Raw genomic sequence first — 24206 nt, 5'->3', positions numbered from 1 at the left:
CCCTAATTTCTCCAGTGAATGGTTTACAGTCATCCCATTTTCTTCTTTTTTTAATTATGTGATTTTATCCTCATTTCTCTATAAAGTCACTTCAAGATTTAAAAAATAAGAATCAATGGAGCACTTATACATACAACTTACAAAGATGATGATTAATAATTATTTTGAATTTAAAATGTCATCTTATAATAAAATCTCTACCAGTAAAAAAAAGAAAAAAGATAAATACCACCTACAAATACTTCCATGCAAATAATACATAAACAAATGCAAAAATAAAGCTCAAGCATGTCATTTTTAAAAAAATGTTTCAGGGTTCCATTTGTATTTTTATTTCAATTCCCTTCTTGTCATTCCAACCCTGGCTTTATTAAACAAAGCTTCTATTCTGAAATATTCTTCTTTCAGCAAAACATCCAGTTTACTGTTCACTTTGTTGCATGGAAAACATGGGAGAGAGCTTATCATTCTATCTTTGGCCGGAAACATTACAACAGACATTACCCATAATCTCAAACAAATCCCTAACTATTTTTTTTCCTCCATCAATTTCCCTTGGGCAGAGACTTATTCTTAGAATTTTACATGGCTAAGCCACATGCCAAGTTCTTCTTTGTTTTCAAGCAGTTTGAGGTTTGTGTACCTTTTTATTTAAACTCAGTTCAAGTTGTTTTTTAAAAACAATTTTTTCTCAAGCGGAAAAGCCTTAGGAATTATCTGATTGTAAGTTTTGCTGTTCTTTCGTTGAGATTCACCTTTCAGAAAATGTCGATGTTAATCATTTCTTTAGAAACCATAATTGAGCCAGCCTTTATATTTCCCCTCGGTGACCTTTCTCCTAAATTTTTTCTAGGAATAAAAGTCTACGTGCTTCATCTTTATTGTTGACATCATCATCATTATTATTTTGGTAGCATATATGTAACATAAAATGTATCATTTTAACCATTTTTAAGGGTACCGTTCGGTGGCATTGCATTCACATTGTTGTGCAATCATCACCATTATCCATTCCCAGAACTTTTTTATCCCAAGCAGAAACTCTGTACCCCTTAAAAATAATTCCGTATTGCTCCCTGTCCCCAGGCCCTGGCAAGCACTATTCTGCTTTCTGTCTTTATGAATTTGGCTATTCTGGGGACCTCATACTCATCTCCCTTCAATCTCAAGCCACCTCTCTTCCACCACGTCCATAACTAGACTCTTGGTCTTCCTACAGTCACGCCCTCTTCCCCGCATCCCCCTGGTTTCTAAAGCCTAAAGTGAGTCCTAACTCTTTCTAGTTCTGCCTTCTCTCCATCTGCGTGCCACCGTCACCACCTTCACCCTGGCTGGCATGATCTTTTGCCCAGATTATTGCAAGTCTCCTGCTTTATCTCAGCATTTCTGTGCCTGCGGCCCCTTCCCTGCAGAGACAACCACCTTTGCAAAATGCAAACCTGAGTATGTCACTCTCTTGCTTAAAACCTCTCCAGCTCCCCATTGCTTTTAGGATAAGATTCAAATCCTTAAGGTGCCTGGGAGGCCCTTAATGCCATCACCCCTGCTCACCGCTTCAGCCTCATGGCTACTTGTTGATTCTTTCCTTTACCCGCACACCCTAAATTCCGGCTGGACTGAATTTCTTTTCAGTGCCTGCAATGTCCCTCTGCTCTTGCCACTGAGAGCTTGTTCCGACGGTTCCTTCTTCCCGACACACCAACTCTACTCCCTCATCCTCTTTATCTACCTTACTTCTTTCTGCTTCTTTCTTCTACTCATCTTTCATATAATAATTGAGACTTAATGATAGCTGAGACATAATAGTAGTCGAAACTGTTCACCTTTATTGAACAGTTGCTATGGGCTGGGTACTGTTCTAAGTTCTTGCATGTATTTAATTTATTTAATCCTCATAACAGCCTCTGGAAAAACTGCTCTCATTATCCCTATTTTATGGATAAGAAAAAATTAAGTAACATGCACAAGGTTGTGCCATTATTATGTAGCAGAAACAAGATTCAAACGTCAGCTTTAGGTCCAGGCCCCTGTTCTTAACCACTGATCTGCACTGCCACCAGCTTAGATGCCACTTCCTCCAAGTTGCCTTCTCTGGTTGCTTGAATCTATGCACATGTCTTCCTTTTCCTTTGCCATTATTTATTTCTCCTATCACAAAATGTACCAAACTCTACTGTAATTGCATGTTTCCATTGTTTGTTACAATTGCTTATAATTACTTGTTATAATTATTATAATAATTAAAAATTCAGTGAGGAGAAGTGGTCTTATGTATCAGGGCCTGTAAATAGCAGGTCCACAGTTAATATTTTTAGTGAATGAATAATACTGAGCTATAAATGGATTAGAACAAGAATGTCCCTGGAACTGCAGAAGAAAATAATCTAGAAATATCTAGAAAAACAGTCATTGTTTCACAAGAGAGAGGAAATAAAGGTTAAAAAAAGAAAAAGGCAGGAGGGTGTGTGAAGGAGAAAAGAGCTTTGATTGATGGCAAAGAACTATTTCTATGAATAGAAAGCTGGAAAAAATATACATTTAACTTTCAGCCTTTAGGTAAGATAAAAAATATTTACTGTAGAAACTAAATCCTTGAATTATATTCAAAGGACACATGGGGACTTTTGAAAGCTTTTGCTGGGTGGTTCTCTTCTATTTTTGTGATTGAGTTAGTAATCCCAACACAAAACATCTCTGCATTGTTAAGGTTAGTTATGGGTCCTTAAGAAGTTGAATATATGTTTTAAAACTCCCTTTACAAAAAAAGAATATGTTACTGGCTTTTTGAAAATATACATCTTAGCTCCTTCAGTGTAACTAATATGACATTCAGGGTATTTGGAGAGCGTGTTCTTAAGTGGTACCTCCAGACATCAGTGATTCACTCCTTTCCCATTAATTAAAACAGAACTTTCGATGTGTGTGGCTACCTGGGTGATTCTGGGAAGAGGATTTTAAAGTTAGTTACATGCTTTACCCAAAGCAGAGCAGGGCCAGAATGTGGCCGTTAGGCTTTGAAGAATGGAAAAAGAACCGAGGTGGAGAGTGAGGGGTGGATTTCTGGGTGGCTAGGAGTGCACGAGGACACAGGGTGGATCTGGGAGCAGAGAGCAGCAGTTCGAGGACACACCTTGACTTCCTGCTCTCTTCTGCACAACCTTGAGACCTTATCCAGCATATAGTTCCAAGGACCTCTTCAAACTCGAGCTTTTACAAACTTCTATCAGAATAGGATATGGGGGGAGGGGGAGAAGATCAGAAGTACTGATTAAATATAAAGGTGTTCTCTTTATATGTTTGAAGGATTGAACTAAATTGATTGTGTTATCTCAAAGTGGGACCATGGAATGTAGAAATTTGTGTTCAAGGCAATTTTCTTGCGGTCATTGAGTATTATAATCATCTGTGCATATCATTGTCATTTTGCTTTTGCAACACTAACCTAAGGAATACATTTGTCTACTCATGTCTAATTATTTGTGATCTTCATGCCCTGGGTTTCATGTTAACATTGGTGAAAATAATGAACATAAATACTGTATTAAGCATTATCATCCTCAATCAAACACAATAAATGTATTTACCATCCCAATACATTTCTTCTTAAAATTTAACTTCTACCTTTTTCTCTCAAGTTTCTCTTCTGAGCTAATGGTCACAAATTAATCTTTGTGCACAGTTGTCCACACAGGTGTTTGACATCAGGAGCACCCCCCTCCCCCCCCAGGCCCCCAGCATTGCTTTTGTGACAGGATGTAATTGATTCTGGCCCCCTGAACTCCATGCTGGTGTTCTGTCCCCTTGTAGGAATTGCGACCACTGAGCTGTGAGTACAAGGCGGAAAATGTAACCAGGATGGTGGTGTGTGACCTCGGGAACCCTATGGTGGCTGGAACAAATGTAAGAGAAAACCAGAAGTACTTGCTGATTTCCTTCTACCTGAATTTTGCAGAGAACTAAGGGAAAGTTTCCAATTAGCACTCAGCAAGTCAGCACATGGCAGCTAAAACAAATTACGCAGGAAATTACCAGGGTAGTGGGATTTAGCATTCTAACCTACACAGAGCAAATAATCTCAGGTTAAAAACACAAAAAGATGCATACTTTTCTATGCTTTCTCTTTAGATATTACTCTTATGTGTCTTTTAGTTACAACAAATCTATGAAGACTTTCTTTTACTATAGAATTTTTTCTTCAAATATTTTTTCTTTGAATTTAGCTATAGTCTTTCTTTGAATTTAAAAATAAATACAGTGGAAAGTAAGTGACTTTAAAAATAACCTAATTAAAGCAAAGACCCTAATAAGGATAATTAATTAACCTTTATTTCCAATATACTTCCTATATGAATATCATTCACAGTATTTCCATATTAAAAAATATTACCATAATGCACTTTTTAAGTTAACTTTACCAGGTTTATATTTTCCATTATCTTACTTGAAGAATAATATAGAAAATTGTTGGTAGCTTTGTAGCAAGGGAAAAAAAATGTTAATAATGATCTCCAACATGCTTGTGAAAAAATACGAGTTGTTTCTCCTCCTCCTCCCCTTCTTCTTCCTCCTCCTTTTTGTTTTCAGGTTTTAAAACTTTCCATTCAGGATTACAATGTGGACAATAAATTTATTTTATGCAATTGTAGTTTAAGTATATTCATGGTACCTTCTTGTACTAAATATGACAGTAGCAATTATTTTATGAAGTTATAAATCAGACAAAAATTCTGAAGTCTGAAAGTCCTAATAATTAAATCTTACATAAATTGAACATACATATTCTTCTACTTAAAATTAGGTGTTTATTTATGGGTGAAATGGCCTGTTTGAAAAAAAAAAATTCATGGAAAGCTATAACTGTAGGCTTGTATTAAAGCAACTTCTCAAAGCATATTCCAAAGAGTGTTAGTCCTTTGAGTTAAGGCTTTCAAAGGGAATTCTGTAGTCATAGCTAAGTATATATCCTTCCCTGGGAAATTCGGGTACACATTTGTTTTTTAAAGGTGCTGATCAGTCTTCTAGTAAGTAAATCTCTTAGCCCGATGTTTTACACATTTACGTGAGCATTTGAAGCTTTTCTCAAGTAATACCCGTTCCCAATTTATATTTTAGGATATTAAGCTAGAATAATAATTTTGTTCTTTTACATTATAACATTACATTGATCTTGGGCATTTAAAAAATGTGCTAAACTGTAGTCCAGTAAACTTACTTCTTAGGTCAAAAATAAATAAATATTTAAAAGAAAGGTAAATTCCTCTAATAGATTATTATTGCTTACTGTGGATTGACTGTCTTTTGTGTTATAAACTCATCACTGGGGGTCAGGAGGTCCCTTTTATGTCATTTTATTGAATTTTCAGAACAACCCTATGAATCAAGTATTTCCTCCACTTTATAGATGAGGAAACTGAGGCCAAGAGAACTCAAATGAATTGCCCAAAGTCATACAGGTGATCAAGGTCACAACCAGAGTTCAAACCAGGCCTGACCACAGAGCCCATGTTCTATGCAGTCCCCCAAATTATGAAAAGTACTCAGATAAAAACTAACGAATAACAGATGATATTTTAAAATGAAGCCATGAAAGATACAATGGGAGGTCCAAACTGAGATATTAGAACGCTTTTTATTAGAATCCTTTTACCTAAGAGCTAGTGAATCCTTTTGCCAGTTTTCAAGAAGAATCCTACCACCTAACTGGATATGAGGAGGTTTACCTAAGACCAAATAGAAAAATGCATTGACATTCTAGCAACAGTGTTAGCGTCTGTAGGTCACTCGTTCCTTTCTCAGTATTAGAAGTGCAACATTTAGACCAGAGATCATCTAAGATCATCAATAACTAAGAATAAACTTGAAACAAAAACTGGCCACCAGTGTCATTCAAAGTGGAGGAGAAGTAGCAGTGTGGTCTTAACCACGAATGTGTTTATGTGAAAGGATGCCAATCCATTTTACCAGCAAATAATCTTTAGAAGTCAGAAAAGTAAATTGTTTATATTCATTTATCTCTGAGGTCTATAGTCGAAGAAACCTAATAGCTTTCTTATCTCACCCTTTAATGCCCTTAAACACATCAAATTTTATTGCATTCTGTTTTGTTATAAAACACTTTGATTTATTTATTTCTTCATTTCGTACTTTAAAAAGAAGATTCTTAGTGGAGTGTAGTAAAATTCCAACTGTAAAAGCAGTCCTAAATATTAAAAATGCCTCATAAATCACCAGGAATATCTATTTCCATTCCAATATCTTTAAAAAATAGTTTCCAAGTGACTTTTTATTAAACATTCAAGGTAGTATTCAGAAGTTTTTCCTTCTTATTTTTAAATAGTAAAATCATTTCCATATAGTAGCTATAGTAATATAAAATATTTATGTTCCAATAAGACTCATAACAACTTGCAAATTTTCTCAAGCAGGAAAATGAAAGAAAATGATGGTTCTAACAAAGACTCTTTAGAATCCATGGCCCAGACACCTGGTGTTTGGTACCAGTTAAGAACACATTCACACCTCTAACTAGTATGAAATTGTCATGCCTTCATTGTGTTTTCATACCATGCTGAATGGCTCTGCAGTGAAGAACAATATTAGCAGCCTCCATCGCAATGTAGTAAGACTCCCATCACTGGAAGTATGCAAACAAGGGCACAGGCTCATCATTCTTTCCACAATTTGTCTTGGACCATTCCTATATGCCTGGTCCTACACTAGAGTCTGACAAGATAAAGATGAAACTAAACAATCCCCATTCAATAAGAAACTCAAAATTAGCAATATCATAGATTCCATGATGGAAGAGTAGTAAAGAAGGAAACCAAGAATAAAGAGGAAAAACTTTCTGCCTAGCCCAGCCTGTAGGATCAGAGGATACACTGCAGGAGATACCTCTTGTCCTGAGCTTTCAAGCATGAGTAGGAGTTCTTTAAGTAGAAAGAGCAGGAAAAAGCTAAAAGCCTTCTAAAGAAGAGAGAAAGGGTACATGCAGAGGCCTGATAGAAAATTGCTCTTTTGAAATTATAAAAAAAATTCATCATTGCTGGGGCATAAGGATACACATGCTTTATAACTAAGACACATCTGGGTTTAAACACCAGCTATGCCTTTTATCAGGTGAGATACCTTGAGCAAGTCACGTTGGAACGAGAAAACACCTACTTGTGGGAACGTTTGGAGCAATATGATGATATGAGAAATGCAAAGCCACTAGGGCAGTGCATGGCTCATAGCACATCAGTAAGGGCCAGTGAGATGCTGACGATGACTTACGATAAAGATGATCATTTATTATTAGTTTATATTATTACTGATTTATATTAACACAAGTGTTTGTTACTGGTTTGATTCTCATACTGAAGTGGCTGAGATTACGGATTCTGGAGTCAGCTCGCAGGGATTTAAATTCCAACTTGGTAGTTTATTTGCTCTGCACCTGGAGCAAGGCACTTAATCTCCCTAATCCTCAGATTGCTGCCCGATTGCATAATGCCAATGGTAACAGTACCTACCTCAGAGTGGGTGTCATGGTTACATGAGATAATGCATGGAAGGTATAGTACAGAGCTTGGGAGAGAAAGTACATCATTGGATATACATGTTAGCTGTTATTTTCACTTCTTTATTTATATCATTGTTGGATTTAGTTCTCTCCCTCTTTTTATCTATTTTCAAATTATAAAAACCATAACAGCACATGCCTGTAGTCCCAGCTACTTGGGAGGCTGAGGCAGAAGGATCGCTTGAGTCCAAGAGTGTGAGGTTGCTGTGAGCGAGGCTGACGCCACGGCACTCACTCTAGTCCGGGCAACAGAGTGAGACTCTGTCTCAAAAAAAAAAAAAAAAAAAAAAAATTTAGAAAATAAAGAAAGGAGAAAAATAATCCATATAACCATAAATTTAATCTGACAACATATTATTCTGGAATATTTTCTTATAGTACATCATCATTCCTGTACAGTAATTTTTCCATTTATAGACTTAAAAACATAGCTGAAACAGATGGCACATAGAACATGGTAACCTTTATTTGTCATTGGTCATTCATTATACATTAGAAGCATTTTCCATATTGTTGCATTGACTTCACAGCTACAGTGTCAATGACTACATGACTGTCCACCCAACAGAAGCATCTTAGTTTTCTACATCAATCTCCTCTCGTATATTTGAGTTGTTTTCAATTTAGTGCATAAGGAAGAGAGCCAGAGAAGAGTTGGTGCAGTACTAAGTGGAGAAGGAGAACCAAAATGTATAGTAACCTGAACCTTCTGGGCCCCACAGTGCCCTTATGTGACTTCCTCTGGGCTCTCAGCCACCTGGGGTAGAAGCAGAAAAAAAGGACAATCACAGCAATCCAGGGTGGAGTTTTGCAGGGATGACTTAGAAAAGATTTTTATGCTGTGTCAAAGGTCTCCCCCATGTAATAACTTTGTGTCTTGTGTGATTTTTATTTTTTTTATTTTTAGTATTCTCTGGGCCTCCGCTTTGCAGTTCCACGTCTTGAGAAAACAAATATGAGCATTAACTTCAATCTCCAAATCAGAAGGTTAGACCTTTAAATGCCTACAGTCTTGACAGCACTCTATGATGACATTACGATCCAGAATGAAATGATGTCATTTGTCAAGGTCCTTCCCCTTAAAACCTCCTATGAAATTAGAGCCCAAATTTTCACAGCCTGTTTTTTTTCTTTGTTTTTCTCAGTCATTTTTGGTTGTTTCAATATTTTGCGTTTTGAAAAAGGGATTCTATTATGCAGGCCAAGTTATGAGATAGTAAAATTTCATCCTGGGCAACCTCCTACCAGCTTCACCTCTGCTTTTGCTCATTCCTAGGCACATGCCCTCCTGCCCTCCCCCAACCCAACCCGCCACACCCTCAGCTGGGTGTCAGCCACTACCTGAGAACAAAATCTCTGCATAGATTTTGCATTTGCAATCTTAATTTTCAAAAGTGAATGAGTCTCTGATGGTTTACCTGGGGCACCATGGCAGGATGCAGGTGAGATATTATATTTTGAGAGCAGAGCCTTCTCTACCAACAATAAGATGAACATGCAGGTAGCTCTCTTCCTTTTCTGAAGCTGACCGTGTTCGAGGATTCACCCGTGACTTTACCCTCTTGCCATCCCTTCTGTTTGTTTGTTTGTGGCTGGAAATAATATTTCATGAAAGATCCACAGAGGAGTGTAGTGTGGCACGCAGGCTGGGGCTTCCCAGCTGTGGACTTCAACCCATTAGCTGGTAATGAAATCCATTGAATGGTTCTAGACCAATGTTAAAAGAAAAGGATGGGAGGCTAAGGCAGGAAGATCCCAGTGTATTGAACCCTTGTTGTAACTGTTAAAATGACTATGAAGTTGATATCTACAATTTGGTTCTCACATGCTAGTGTATACCATGGCTAATCTCTAAATTTACCTTGATATTTTGCAGAATTAGAATTCTAGTCATTAGAATGTGGTAACTTTTAGAATAATTACTGTTTGCATCAGATTACTTTTTAATAGCTACTTCTATGAAAGGTTTAGAGTTTTTAAAATATATATAAACTCTGTAAGAATGTAGCAGATTAAAAATCTGCAACCTGCATCACGAACTACTTCCTCCTACCAAATTGTGATGGATTTCTAGGGAGGAAGGTTTTCTAACTTACTACCTTGGGTGTTCTTTTCTGAACTTTGTAAGGGCAGTCTTGCAAAAATAATCCACCCTAACAAACTCCATGGGGTATTTTCTGAATTTAACTTAGATATTTTCTGCTGAATTTTAGACATTTTAAAAAAATTTTATCTGAATTAGTGATGGAGTGCAGATGGAATGAATTATTCTGTAATATCCCTTCATTTTACCAAAAGCTTATTAAATAACTTCTTTATGTCCAAAAATATATATATTTTCCCAAAAGGTTCAGGCAGTCCTAAATATTTTCATTTTGGAGATCTTCTGTTTATATTTCTAAATTTATAGCCAAAAAAAAAAAACATGCCACAGTGAAGGAACAGTGTCACCCCATTCAGTAGCCTGCAAGTTTCCATTTCTCTCCATCATTGTCTGTGCCATTGATCCTGCAATGACATGAAGCTTCGTGTGACTTATGGAAAGATACATCTCTCATAAAATACACAGCCTTTATTTAGAAAGAAAGTCTAGTACAAAGATACAAAGCAAATTCGCTGGTATTTCCTCCTTACTCTTGATTGCAGTTACCAAGAAGAGAATGAGTACAATTAGCAGCTCGTTCAAGAAGCAAAAGATACTACCTGATGTTCTAAATGCCTTCCTTAGATCCATCCTATAAATCATCATTTAAATAATCAATTCAGTAATGAAGTGCTGAATTCAATGTAAAATAGAAATGGCCACATTTTTAAAATCCCCATTCATCTAAACAATGGGTCATGATTATATTTCATTTCTACTCATGACAATTTTAACATTATCCTGAAAAATATAAAAATGCAAAAACTGGAAAGAACTGCAATCTATATAAAGCATCAAATTTCTCAGACACACATTATAGAGATAAAAGTGTTTGAGAATACAGTATTTGAGTACAACTCGAATACTAGGGTGTTTGAGAGGTAAGCATTTATCTGCATGCTTTGCTGACAGACTCCAAGGATGTAAATAAGCATTTATTTACATTAAATGCCTGTTTCCACAAACAAAAGCCAAAAGAGAAATGGGCTTTGTAAGTTAGTAAACTTAAAATATTTCCTGTGACCAAATATTTGCATTAAATGGTCTCTCCATGCCCTCACTCTATATGACATAAACATTTTCCTCCCGGGGCAGAGCGGGTGTCAGATTGCAATTCCCACGTGCAAACAGATCTTTGCGAACATCCTTGAAGTTGCTTCCTTAATAAAGGTGAAATGAGCATGTGTTATCTTTACTGACGTTGCAAAGACCACAGAAAACATAAAGGGGATGTTCAAAAATAGGAAATAGAAAGGAAAAAGAAAATAGCATCAGAGGAATAAAGTGAAAAACATGTTTATCCTTGGTGTATGACATAGGGTGTAGTCGTATAGAGGAAATTCATCGTTCCTTGCGTAGAACGAGCACCGATGGTATAAATAGCTCAGTGTCCACAGCAGTGATGTATTGCTTGTTTGGATGTAGCAGTGCTATCAGTGAAGGAGGTTTCCTTCCAGGAAAGAGGTCAAGGAAGCATTTAGCCTGGTTCCTTTCTTACCAGGAGATTTTTTTTGGCCCCACTGGTATGCAGTAGCAAGTGTCATGGAAATTTGGGTGGCAGAAAATGATTTTGATTAGCCAGACAGAAGGTCTGGACTCCAAATCTGCCATTGTTCTTGCTGCATTTCAAAACAGCTGCGAGAAGTCTCCTATTAGACTTATGTTCAAAGACGATCTCAATGTTTGACATCTATTTACATATTCAGGGTATTGTGTGAAATGAAAATTGTGTTATTTAAGCTACCTGGAAACAAAACACAGTAGAATGATGCAGTAATTGAAATGACACTTTGGTGTTTCATAATTCTAATTGCCATTGCTGCAAAGCAGTTGTGAAATAGAACAAAATTTGGTTAATCTGTAGAATGATTTTTACATTTAAATTTCTGAATTAAAGAGTTACCTGTAATATATTTGGAACCATAAACTCTGCAATAAGTAAAATTTCTTCATCACTTCTTAGTGGTTAGAATTCAGAATCCTGCCTTTAAAAAAAATAACAAAAAAATAACTTTTTGGTTTACCAGCACTCTCCAGATTTGATAATAAAATGGCCTGGACATCGAGGTTCAAACTTTGGTGAACAAGTCCTTCTAGGCTCAATCAGAAGCTTAGTGATGATATCCCAAGCTCTAACAATGTGATGGTGGTAATTGGCAGGTTCTGACCAATTTGATGATGAAAAAAAGGAGGTTCTCTTTTCTTAATGAGACCTGAATATAAACATGACCTGCTATTGGTGATGTGACCACATCTCAGTTTTCTAAAAGCAGCCTAATGCTTTTGGTGACTTCGATGGAAGCACAATAGGACAATAATGCAGATGGCAGCTGCCTCCAAAGCTCAGTTACTGGTTGAGCCTCTTGTGAGGCATGTTAATTTTCCTTATAGCACGAACTGCTCAACACGTGCATTTTTTAGAAGTTAAGTTCCGTATCTAATTATATTTGCTTGAGAGGAAAAACAACCACCAGACTTAAAAAATAATTTTGCCACTGTTCAAAGAAGTATTATTAGATGCACACCTTCTATCTTGAGACTCCTGATGCATTTCCAAAACTTCCGTGTCATCTCCTGATTGCCTCTGAATTGCCCAGCTTCCTTAGGTCTTGCTTTTAGCCATTGGCCGTGCTTTTAATTCACTCCCCTCTCCTTGCCCTAGTCAGCCAGTGAGTTTGCATGTACACTTATTTTAATATTAACTTAAGAAATAAACCATAAGGAAGATAAAATTGCTGCCAAAACAAGGTATGGTATGATGCATTCCAGAGCCAAATGCAAATGCTGTTTCAATTATGGGCTATTCTGGATTATTCTTGCCAGTTTTCCTCTTTATTAGCATGGAGAATCAGGAGTTGACTGTGCTGTCATTTCCTATTTGATGGGCAATGAGCATGATACACAGAGATGTTAAGGAATTTGTCCAAGGCCTGGAAAATGAACTCAGTTTGATGCCTCTTTGGTTTAGCCATTGAAACAAAAAAAGTTTTAGGTTCTCTAGATATCTATTGTATTTCCAGATAAAGTGTCCTCTCATGGAAAGTTGTTACATTGCTGTTGATCATGAAGGATCTTAGCATTTCCCTGTACAAATGGTTATGATTTTGTAGAATGAATATTCTTGTTTTCTGAATGATCAGGTTAGCAATGTGTGTTACTCTTGTGATATACAGAATGTATTTCGCTACCGTGTATTGTGGTAACACATGGGAGAAAATATATTTAAATCATTTGTTGCTGTGTTTTAGTTCCAACAAGGACAATCCAGACAGCAATTTTGTGAGTTTGCAAATCAACATCACTGCTATAGCACAAGTGGAAATAAGAGGGTAAGTATAATAATAAACAAGGCATTGGAGTAGTATAATACTAGCTTTCTGTATGTAAAGCGTTATGATAAAATACTAATGAAAACGACATGGAATTTTCTTAATGCATTACAGATCACAGTTCACTTTGGTTACCAATTTTTATTCTTTTCTGCTCATCATTAGTCTTCCATTGGAGGAGTAAAGCCTGAATAATAATAAACTCTAAGGATATCAAAACAAGAGATCACTTTATTCCCCAAATTGACAAGGTAATCGAACTATAAAGACCAGTTGATAAGAAGCCGGATAAAATAAATAACCATGTGATTGCCTAAAAAAAAATCATTTCTCTAATAATTATTTTAGCATAATGATTTAGCCTCACCACATCTTGAGTTTAATAAATGGCCAACTTTTAGATGAGAGGGACGATTGGATCTATTGGATCTACACTCTATATCCTTCTCCTTCGATCCTATTCATTGAGGAAGGCACTAGTAAGAAATTGAATGACAGACGGGAGGGAAGGGTTCATGGAAGAAGCTTAGAATGACTCCCAGCTGGAAAATCCGTGCCTGGGGGAAAAAGGAAATCAGAAATGGACTGCGTGTTATTCTTATCTTGTGCAACGATGGACGTCCTTCATTGATTTGTTCTTACAATTCCGTTTTCTTCAGAACAGTCAACAACTTGGCTAAAAATGCCAACTGGTATTTTGGACCAAATTGTCACTGAGGTTCCAGAATCCTGGATCCCTTCCTTTTCCACGGGTCATGAGTGGTTCACACTCCTCCAGGATGACAACTGGGATTTTCCAACGCAGAGTGAGCGTTGTCTTGGTGCCGCTGAGCCGCCCCCTAGTGGATTAGAGAATAATGATAACGCCAAACATTTTCTGATGCTTTCTAGATGCTATCCCCTAATACGTACTAGTATCCTCGTTGTGCAAGCGAGGGAACTGTGGCACAAGGAGATGAAGGTTACACTAGAAAATTGGAAGCAAGAATGTAAATACAGGCAACCTATCTTTAGAACTCATGCTCAGAAATGAGCATGCTATCCTGCCTGGGATTTTTTTTGAAATCCTGCCTGAGTTTTTTTGAAACCTATCTATATAAAATCTTATTTTATGTATGCATCTGTAAAATTTTTTTTCATTCATACAAATTTTTCTGAGATTCACTCATTTTAGTGCATGTGCCAGTAGTTCATTCACTTCTATTGTGTAAGAGTATTACATTATAAAAATATACCATACTTTATCCGTTCTACTATTTATGAAAATTTGAGCTTTTGTTTTTTTCCTTTTCACAAACTATTTTGTACATATCTTCTAGCATACATGTAGAAGAATGACAACAGATCATATGCTTAGAAGTGGAAATTTGGGATCAGAGTATATACTATTTAACTTTACTAAATAATACCAAAACTTTTTTCAAAACAGTTATACCAAATTACACTCCCATGAGAAGTGGACAAAAGTTTCCACTGCTCTACATTATGAACTCTCAAAATGATCTGCTTTTTAATTTTGAGCCCGCCTGATAGATAAGAAATATTAATAGTGTCCTACAGAAGGTTTAATTTGCAGTTCCCCAATTCCTAAATGAGATCGAGCAGCATTTTTTAATATGTTTGTTGACTATTCTTACTATGCAGGGAAATTCTTGTTCATTTTTTGGCACATATTTCTACTGAAGCAGTTGACTTTTTCTTATTAGTATATAGAAATTCTTTTCTATTCCAGAGTGTAGACACTAATCCTGTATCAGTTATACAGATTGCAAATTATCTTTTCACAGTTTATGGGATTTGTGGGCTTTTTGAAAAGTCAGGTTTATTGACACATAAATTACATAAAATAAAATTCACACTTTCTAAAGTGTCCAGTTTGAAGAGTTATGAGAACATTCGATCTAGAACAGTACCTTCACCCCACGTTGTTCTTTTGAGCTCCTTTGGAATCAACCCTTCCCCCACCCCCAGACCTTGGCTGATTTTTTGTCACTATAGTTTTGCCTTTCCCAAAATGTCACATAATGTCATATAAGTCACTGAGAATTAGTTTGGCTTCTTCCACTTAGCGTAATGCATTTGAGAGAAACATCCATGTTCTTACGTGTATCTGCAGTCTGTTTCTTTTTATTGCAGAGAAGTATTCCATTATACGGATGTCCAGTGAATTGTTCTTCCATGCACCAGTTGGTGAGCATTTGGGTTGTTTCCAGTTTAGGCTATTGCAAATAAAGCTGCTATAAACATTCACACACAGGTCTTTGTTGAGACATTTGTTTTCACAAATGGAGTGACTGAGTTGTAGGGTAAGTGTATGTTTATAAGAAGCTATCAAACTGTTTTCCAGAAAGGCCATACCATTTCCATTTTGCATTCCCACCAGCAATGTGTCAGAGTCCAGCTGCACCACATCCTTGCCAGTATGTGCCTTATGTTTGTATTTTGTCATTCTATTAAAACTGTAGTGTATCTCACTGAGTTTTTAATTTTCATTTGCTTAATGATTAGTTACATTGAGCTTAGAAATTACTCCCCAGAAGCTGAGGTCAAAGGCCAGACAGATCTCTTGTTGGGCGAGGTTAAATTATTTGTTGATAGTTATGCCTTTCATTTCATTTTCTTCCCTTACTGCATAGACTGGGACCACCAGTGCAAGACTGTACAGAACTGGTAAAAGGAGACATCCTTGCCTTCTTCTCAATCTTACAGGAAAACCATTCAGTCTTTTACTGTTAAGTTTTATGTCAGATGCAAGGTGTTTCTAAATGCCCTTTATCAAGTTGAGGATGTTCCCTTTATTTCTAGTTTCCTTGAGAATTTTTAACATGAATGTGTGCTAAATTTTGTCAAATGCTTTTTCTGTGCCTATGAAGATAATTAAATGGTTTTCCCTTTGTTTGCCCATTAAAGTGGTAAATTGATTAATTTTTGTTTTTGAATTTTCAACCAAACTTGCATTCTGGAGAAGGAACACATTTAGTAATGATTATTACCCTTTTTATACATTCTGGGATTTAGGTTGCTAAAATTTTGTTAGTGACTTTTACATATATGTTCATGAGAACTATTGATCTATAGTTTTCTTTTCTGACAATATCTTTTTCTGCTTTGGCTACCAGTAGAATACTAGCCCCATAAAATGAGTTAGAAGTATCCCTTTATCTGCTTTATTTTCTAAAAGAGTTTGTGTAGAATTGGTATTATTTATGCTTTAAATGTTTGGTAAAATTCACCAGTGAAGCCAGCTGAGTTTAGAGGGGTTTTTTGTTGTTGTTTTTGTTTTGTAGGAAGATGTTTAGCAATTCAACTTCATTCTTAGATATAAGGCTATTCATATTCTCTATTTCTACTTAAATGGGCTTTGGTAGTTTGTTGTTCAAGGAATTTGTCTATTTCATCTAAGTTGTTACATGTATTGCCATAAAGTTGTTCAGAATATTCTATCATTTTTCTTTCAGTGTCTTTAAAATGTCATGACGCCCCCTCCATCCTTCTTAATATTGACAATTTGCATCTTCTCCTTTTTTCTTTCTTTTTTTTTTTTTCTGATCAGTCTATCTAGAGTTTAGCAATCTTTTCAAAGAATCTGTTTTTGGTTTCATTAAGTTTTCTTTTTTCTTCTTGTTGTTATTTCCTACCTTCTGCTGACTTTGGGTTTGATTTTCTCTTCTTTTTCTACTTCCTCTATGTAGAAATTCTATCATTGACTGGAGACTTCTTTTCCTACACAAATATTTAGTGCTGTAATTTTCCTCTAAGAGTCTTTTTTTTAGCAGCATACCAAAATGTTGATATGCTGGGTTTTCATTATAACTCAGCTCAAAATGTTTCCTAATTTCCTTTGTGATTTCTTTTTTAAGTCATGAATTAACTCATGGGAAGTGACTTGTTTGATTTACAGACATTTGGAGCTAATCTAGATGTTTTGTTTTTGTTGATTTCTAATTTCATTCTCATATCTTTCTCAATGAGAAAAACAATATTTTAAAAAATCAAAGAAGCAAGCATAAGCATTATTTCTTACTATCTTATTTTATTTCTTTTTAAAATTTACAGCTAGCATGTATAAACTTTTGTCTCCTTGTTTAAGCTTCGTGTATCTTAGTTTTGGCAACCAAACGTAAATTGAAACTGTTTCTTAATTCCAAAATAAATTGAAAACTGGGAAATGTTTTTATTTGTTAAGACATAACTAAATCCAGGGCAGTTAAGGGGTTAATGTAACTGTCTTTATTCTCACATATACATTTTATGAGATTAAAATTTTCAAATGTATTTCTGCCATCACTTACAGTAAAAAAAGAAGGAAATTTCATTTTTGCCTATAATCAAAACAAGTAATTAAAATTGGATTTCTCATGTGGGTACAATTATTTCAGCTGCTGGACTATTGTCCAACAACCCACCACAGTTTATCCTGCAAATACAGTTTTGAGGTTCTTTTTAGCCATTTTACGTGGTAAAACTCTTTCCTCCAAATATACAGCAGAAATATTGGTTCCAATGTTTAATTCTCCAAGGAACAAACAGCTACTGTGTTGAAAACATTCCATGTTCAGTCTTCAGAAAAATCTAATTTTCTTCTTTGCCAATGGTGTTTATGCCAATGTTTTTATCACACACTATCTTAAACTGTTTTTTAAAAATTTATTGTTCTTTTTTAATTTAAGAAATAAACTAAAACATATTTTTTTGAGTGGGGAAAAATACTGAGAATTGTTCCATTCGTTTCAGAGCTAGATAACATCAACATTGTCTTTTAGCAGATTTACATGCCATTTATTGGTACAAAGGATCAATTTAAATAGGTCTGTAAAAAGTAAATTTGGCCACAGGAAACAAACACTACCACATATATATATATATATATATATATATTTTTTTTTTTTTTTTTTTTTTTTTTTTTCTTGAGACAGAGTGTCACTTTGTTGCCCGGGCTAGAGTGAGTGCCGTGGCATCAGCCTTGCTCACAGCAACCTCAAACTCCTGGGCTTAAGCGATCCTACTGCCTCAGCCTCCCGAGTAGCTGGGACTACAGGCATGTGCCACCATGCCCGGCTAATTTTTTCTATATATATTTTTAGTTGTCCAGATAGTTTTTATTTCTATTTTTAGTAGAGACGGGGTCTTGCTCAGGCTGGTCTCGAACACCTGACCTCGAGCGATCCACCCGCCTCGGCCTCCCAGAGGGCTAGGATTACAGGCGTGAGCCACCGCGCCTGGCCCCTACCACATATATTGAGCTCACAAAAAGTAATAAAATTGCAGGCTTTGTAAAATAATTGGGATTGAATAAGTTTGTATTAAGAGACACTACAACATCAATAACCAAGCGTAGAATACTATCCAAAGGAGATACAATTCTTCCATACAATAAATGGTAGACTTTGCTACTTGGGATTAATAGGGTTTGATAACAAGGTTATGAAAATAGGGTTCACACCATACTACCAAATCCTCATATTTGAACTTCCTGGTAACATTGAAAACCTAATTCTTTTATTCCAGAATAAACCTTAATGAAAACTTAATGTTTACATAAAAACCTATACCTAAATGTTTACAGCACCTTTATTTATAATAGTCCAAAACTGCAAACAACCCAAATGTCCTTTGATGGTTGAATGGCTAAACAATGTATACCCGTGCCATAGAATATTACTCAACAACAGAAAGGAATGAACTATTGATAGACAGAACAACCTGGATGGATCTCCAGAGAATTATGCAGAGTGAAAAAAGCCAATCCAAAAAGATTACATACTGTATGATTCCATTTATGTAACATTCTTGAAATGACAGAATTATAGAAATGGAGAACAGATTAGTGGTCGCCAAGAGATTAGGAGGGGGTGGGACAGAGGGAAGTGGGTATAGCTATTTAAAAGGGGATCTTTGTGGTGATAGGAATGTTCTTGACCATATCAATGCCAATATTCTGATGTGATATACAATATCACGTTTTGGTTTTGCAAGACATTGCCATTGGGGGAACTGCTAAATGATACCTGGAATCTCTCTATATCATTTCTTACAATTGCATGTGAATTTACAATTGTCTCAGAATAAAATTTAATTTAAAAAAACCCCTAATTCCTTGCTTTCTCCAAAATCCCTTCTTAGTGTTCATGGTTACCATTGACAGTACCCCAATCTTCTTAGGCTCTCAGTGGAAGAATGCTTCATCCTTCCTCATAGGCTGGAAGGCTATTCAGTAGGGTTGTTAGATTACTGCATTGGCTCTTCATCCAAGGCAAATTAGTTGATTATATTCTTTCTTCCTTGCTTTCTTCCTTCTTTCTAAAACATTCACTTTGAAAACAGTGAACAGTGTTTCACTGATTTAGTTGGGATCTGGAGAGAGCCATTCTTTGCCATGGTTTCCCCAGATCTAAATCAATCTTCAGTGGATAAATAACTGAGTTTTGTGAGTCACGCTTTTTGAATGACTTTGCTGTGGCCTGTGATAGATAATATAGTTCTGCATGGATTTATATCTGACTTTGTTACAGAACTGCACCAGGAAGTTTGTGTTCACTAAATATCACTGCAGCTTAGGGCCCCTCATGGTGTGTTGTATATTGGAGATAGAGTAGGTGATACTTTAGATGTCTGAGCTGGAGCAAACTTCTCATCTGCAACTAACCCACTACTTCTCTGTGCATCAGTTTTCTTTCATGTATATAATGAGGGGTTTTGACCACCTTGTCTCCACAGTACCTGTCAAAGTCTAAATATTTATGATTTTGTGGTCCTAGATGTTTTATGACTAGTCCTATATGATGAGTGCCCATAAGAACAAAATTTTTCAGACAAAATGTGTTCAGTTTCTGTTCTATATTTGTTCTCTGAGCTAAGGGAAAAAAAAGTTTCCCTAGAGGCTCACAATGGACAATGAATACTGAGCATAGACTCAACTCTCTGTTGCCAAGCTGAGAATGAATGGAGCTTTGGGTGGTGAGGTTGTCAAAACCCCATGGGAATGGAAGCCTATGCTCTCTGGGCTTCCCTCTGATGAAAACAATCTGCCATACATGTCCTCTGCTCTTCTCCTTACCACATCCTACTCTGTGTTGGATCTAACATGATTTAGTCAAAGCAAGTAGGAAAAGGGACCATAGCTTAATGACAAACCAATATAAAGGTGGAAATTTTTGAAGTATCAGCCCAGCAAACTTGTACCCTGCACATTTTATTTAACATTTGCACATTAAGGACATATGCAAAGAGCTTTACAGTTTAGTAACATTTCTGTGGGTTGTTCATTTCAAAAAAAGTACTTACCCCTAGAAAACTGTTCAGTCAAATTAACTTTGACCCAAAGCATTTGAGACGTTTACCAATCCTTTGTGGTATACAGCCCAAAGGGTTTATCATAATTTTCCAGATGAGGGAATAGAGACGTACATAAATTAAATTACTTGCTCCAGAGTTAGAATTTAACCCAATAAATTTTGCTTTCTGCTATATAGAAAGAGATTACCCAGATGAAGAGAAAAAAGATAGCATTTGAAGTTACTAGAGGTTGTGTTAATTATTGGATACCTTTAAAAGGGCACTTAAGACATATGATTGCCAAAAGAGAGAGTTTTTGTTGATGATACTTTTAGCTGAATAGATCTAGGAATTCTTTTACCAAGAAACTGCTAGAAAAACAATGTGGGTTTTTTTTGAGAATTATCCTTTTTAAGATTTCATAGAAATAACAATTTGATTTGTAATCAGCTTTTAACATGGAACAATACCATTTACTGTATTTCATTCATCCAGTGCTCACTTTCTAGGTGTTGATCATAGGAAAAAATAACTGTATATCAAGTTAATATCCCGCTTGCATGATTATACCATCTAACTCTGTTTCTCTCTCACCCTTGAATTACCTATAAGAAAACCTCTAGAACTCAATCGAATTTATTTTGTTTTGGCTCTGGCCTGGCTTTGTGAAAGATATGACTACACCAACAGGAAACCAAAGAAATCTGGGAAGGAGGAATATACAGTGGCTACTTTTCCACACTGCAGTCTTTAACCAGAAACTATATTTCTTCATGATTGGACATTTAGCATAACACAGAATCCTAGAGTTTTATCCACAAAAAAAAGGAGTCCCATTTCTTGATATGGCTTAAACCAGGGATTATACAACCTATACACACACACACACACACACACACACACCCCTACACTTACAAGGCTAGATAAATAAATGTATATATTTATACATGTATACGTTCAATTACTAGTCTTAACTCAGGAACGCTCTCCACTCTGCTCCCTGGTGCCCAGGAGATGAGATGCTGTAAAATAGTCTCTGGGCTAGAGATCAGTAATTAAGGGCCTAAAGTAGATATTTCAGGTCCTTCAGTATCACTTTAGTCACATAGCTGGACATCACTTTCAATATTTTTTCCAAGCAGGCAGTATCCACACCAACAAATTAAGAGCTGCTTTTTCCTTCTGCTGTCGGTGGACTGCCCACTAGTGAAAGGTTCTTTACCTGGGCCTTCTTCGGTGACTAACACGGCGTTCCCTGTTTCAGAGTGTCGCACCCGCCTCAGGTCGTTCTGCCCATTCATAATTGGGAGCTGGAAGTGGAGCCCCGCAGGGAGGAGGAAGTCGGACCATTGGTGGAACATATCTATGAGGTAGTCGTTGTTTATGTTAGAGTTGTCGTCAGGGGTTTATTCTTAAGCTCTGTACTAATAAACGCTGCATAGCATTTTATTTTATTTATTTATTTATTTATTTATTTATTTATTTATTTATTTATTTATTTTTAGACAGAGTCTCGCTCTGTCGCCCAGACTAGAGTGAGTGCCGTGGCGTCAGCCTAGCTCACAGCAACCTCAAACTCCTGGGCTTAAGCGATCCTCCTGCCTCAGCCTCCTGAGTAGCTGGGACTACAGGCATGCGCCACCATGCCCAGCTAATTTTTTCTATATATATAATTTTAGCTGTCCAGATCATTTCTATTTTTAGTAGAGATGGGGTCTCGCTCTTGCTCAGAGGTGGTCTCAAACTCCTGACCTCGAGCTATCCTCCCGCCTCGGCCTCCCAGTGTGCTTGCATAGCATTTTAAAAGACACCAATCCAAGGTCTGAGCTTTCTGTGCTGCCTGGATTTGTGCTTGTTCTGCTGTCATATTGGGGAGGGGGTTGGGGGCAGGTGTCCTGTTGAGTAACCCCAGATACGCTCACTTGCTTCTCAGTGTTGTCATTACATGATGAGAAGCATTTTATCTTGTTAGTATTCTTTTTTTTAATGTTCTTTACTTCCTGTCTTTTTAATATTTGAATAGCCTAAGCATAAAAAGGGCTAGCTTTCTAGACTTCCATTTTTCCCCACATTTTCAGATATCCTTCAAACCCACACATCTCCTAAATTGAAGTTCACCAGCTAGAAGGTACTAGAAAGAAAATTTGATGAATTATTCACTGTTATACTGAAAAAATGCACATACATGAGATGGGTGGGTGGTAGATAGATAAGAATAATTTTATTTTTCATTCAAATAACCCAAATTGGAAATGAATAACTTATTCTGAGATTTAAAATAGTCTATTGATTAGTAAAATGTCTTCCAAAAGCATGAAAAGGACCTGATGCTCTTTTCCCATCTCAAGTGTTGAATTGGGAATAAGGAAAAGATTTGTTGACATGTCACATGAAACCTTTAAATTTTTTTACGGTTAGAAACCAACATATAGTAAAGGGTTAATTTAGGAGTTGGTCAGGTGCTTGTTTTGTTTTGTTTTTTGATAAAGTCAAGGCTATCAGTAGAAAGTAGTTATTCCTATTCATTTTCAAGGGAACGAGAATGGAATGTTGGTAAAACGATGTCTAAGGCATTTTCTAGTCCAGGTTCCTTCTTAATTAATGCTTTCTGTCCTTTCCCTGTGACACTCATGCCACCGATCGGGTAATTCTGACCATGACTTTCATCTGAACCTACAAGGGACGTAAATAACAACCTCTGAGATTAATAATAAAGCCTTTTCAACACCGATGAGCTGTTTGCATATGTAGGGAAGAAGCCTCAACTTCTGGGCAGTGTCATCGTGAAATCCTCCCTCATTGCCCAACCTGTGGCGCAGATTCAGAAGCCTGGTCCAAAGTGGATCAAAGCTTTTCCTTAAGCTCTTTTGATAGCAAAAGGATAATACAGTCTCCAAGGCCATTTGCATTAAGAACCTCACTGGGGGCGGGGGAAAGCTGTCAAATAATTTATTAAAGCTGTGTGTACTGGTTTCCATGTAAGAATGGTGAAACTTTAAAGTTTGAAAACATATTCAGAATCAATCATTCTTAGGGCAGCCCTGCTTCTAATCTTAGCATAAATGGATCCTAAAAGTTTAGAATAATTACTAGGAGTGCTAAAAGCAATCATCCAATGTTTCTTGCATGCTAATCTCACGTCTCAAACTGTACTGTATCAACAGATGCCATGCTTCTTGGATAATGTAAATTAAATAGGCCACCTAATAAACAAACATAATTGTGCATTGTTTTTTAAATCATCGTAATTGTTAGAACTGTGAGAAAAAAGAAAAAGAAGATCCCTGCTAATTTTGAAGTTAATTTTTAAAGCCATGGTAATTGTAAACGTATTTAGTGTTTTGGGAACACAACAATCTTTGCGTTCTCCAAGAACAGGCTTCGTGTGTTAAAAAATGTTCATCTCTTTATGAGATGTGGCCTTTCCTCCCTTGAGATTTGCTGATTGAAACAGACGGAGCTCAGCTTTGAAACGCACACGCAGCATGAACTATGGTGAGCAGACACCAGCTTTGTCACTTGATGGATGGCTGTTTTTCCAGAGGGTGAAAGAGAGTGCGTTGCATATGGTTGCAATTGACAAGTCAGTAGTCAGGAAAGAGGAGGTAGATTTCAATGTAAAGAAAGAATCCTTAAGTTTCGAAAGCGTATCATTGACATTGCATTTCCAGCACTACGATTAAATTAATATAAAGTCAAAGTAAGCATCACAGTTATCAGACATGGTTCATATGGTCTTTGCTGATGAAATCCATACTTAGAGCTTCACAGATTGAGGAATATTCTCTAAATGCCAGGATACCATGCTTTCAGAGCACTTCTTGCCGCATAGACGCTTTCTCATTTTCCATTTAAAGAAAGTGATGACCTCAAACCGATAATACCTACTTTTTTA

At 36.4% G+C, this 24206-nt stretch overlaps 1 protein-coding gene across 1 annotated transcript in view; it reads left to right on the top strand.

Annotated features, from left to right (window-relative positions):
* ITGA8 (integrin subunit alpha 8) overlaps positions 1 to 24206 on the top strand; it is a 155240-nt gene that overhangs the window by 96716 nt on the left and 34318 nt on the right. The window contains exons 21-24 of the mRNA XM_045534060.1: positions 3808 to 3900; positions 8472 to 8551; positions 12956 to 13036; positions 21576 to 21681. Of these exons, the coding sequence (XP_045390016.1) occupies positions 3808 to 3900; positions 8472 to 8551; positions 12956 to 13036; positions 21576 to 21681 (360 nt within the window). The remainder of the gene's footprint in view (positions 1 to 3807; positions 3901 to 8471; positions 8552 to 12955; positions 13037 to 21575; positions 21682 to 24206) is intronic.

The sequence above is a fragment of the Lemur catta genome, chromosome 1, assembly GCF_020740605.2.
Source record: "Lemur catta isolate mLemCat1 chromosome 1, mLemCat1.pri, whole genome shotgun sequence".
NCBI lineage: Eukaryota > Metazoa > Chordata > Mammalia > Primates > Lemuridae > Lemur > Lemur catta.
The sequence above is the reverse complement of the archived record's forward strand: the minus strand, read 5'-3'. Positions and strand labels throughout refer to the sequence as shown.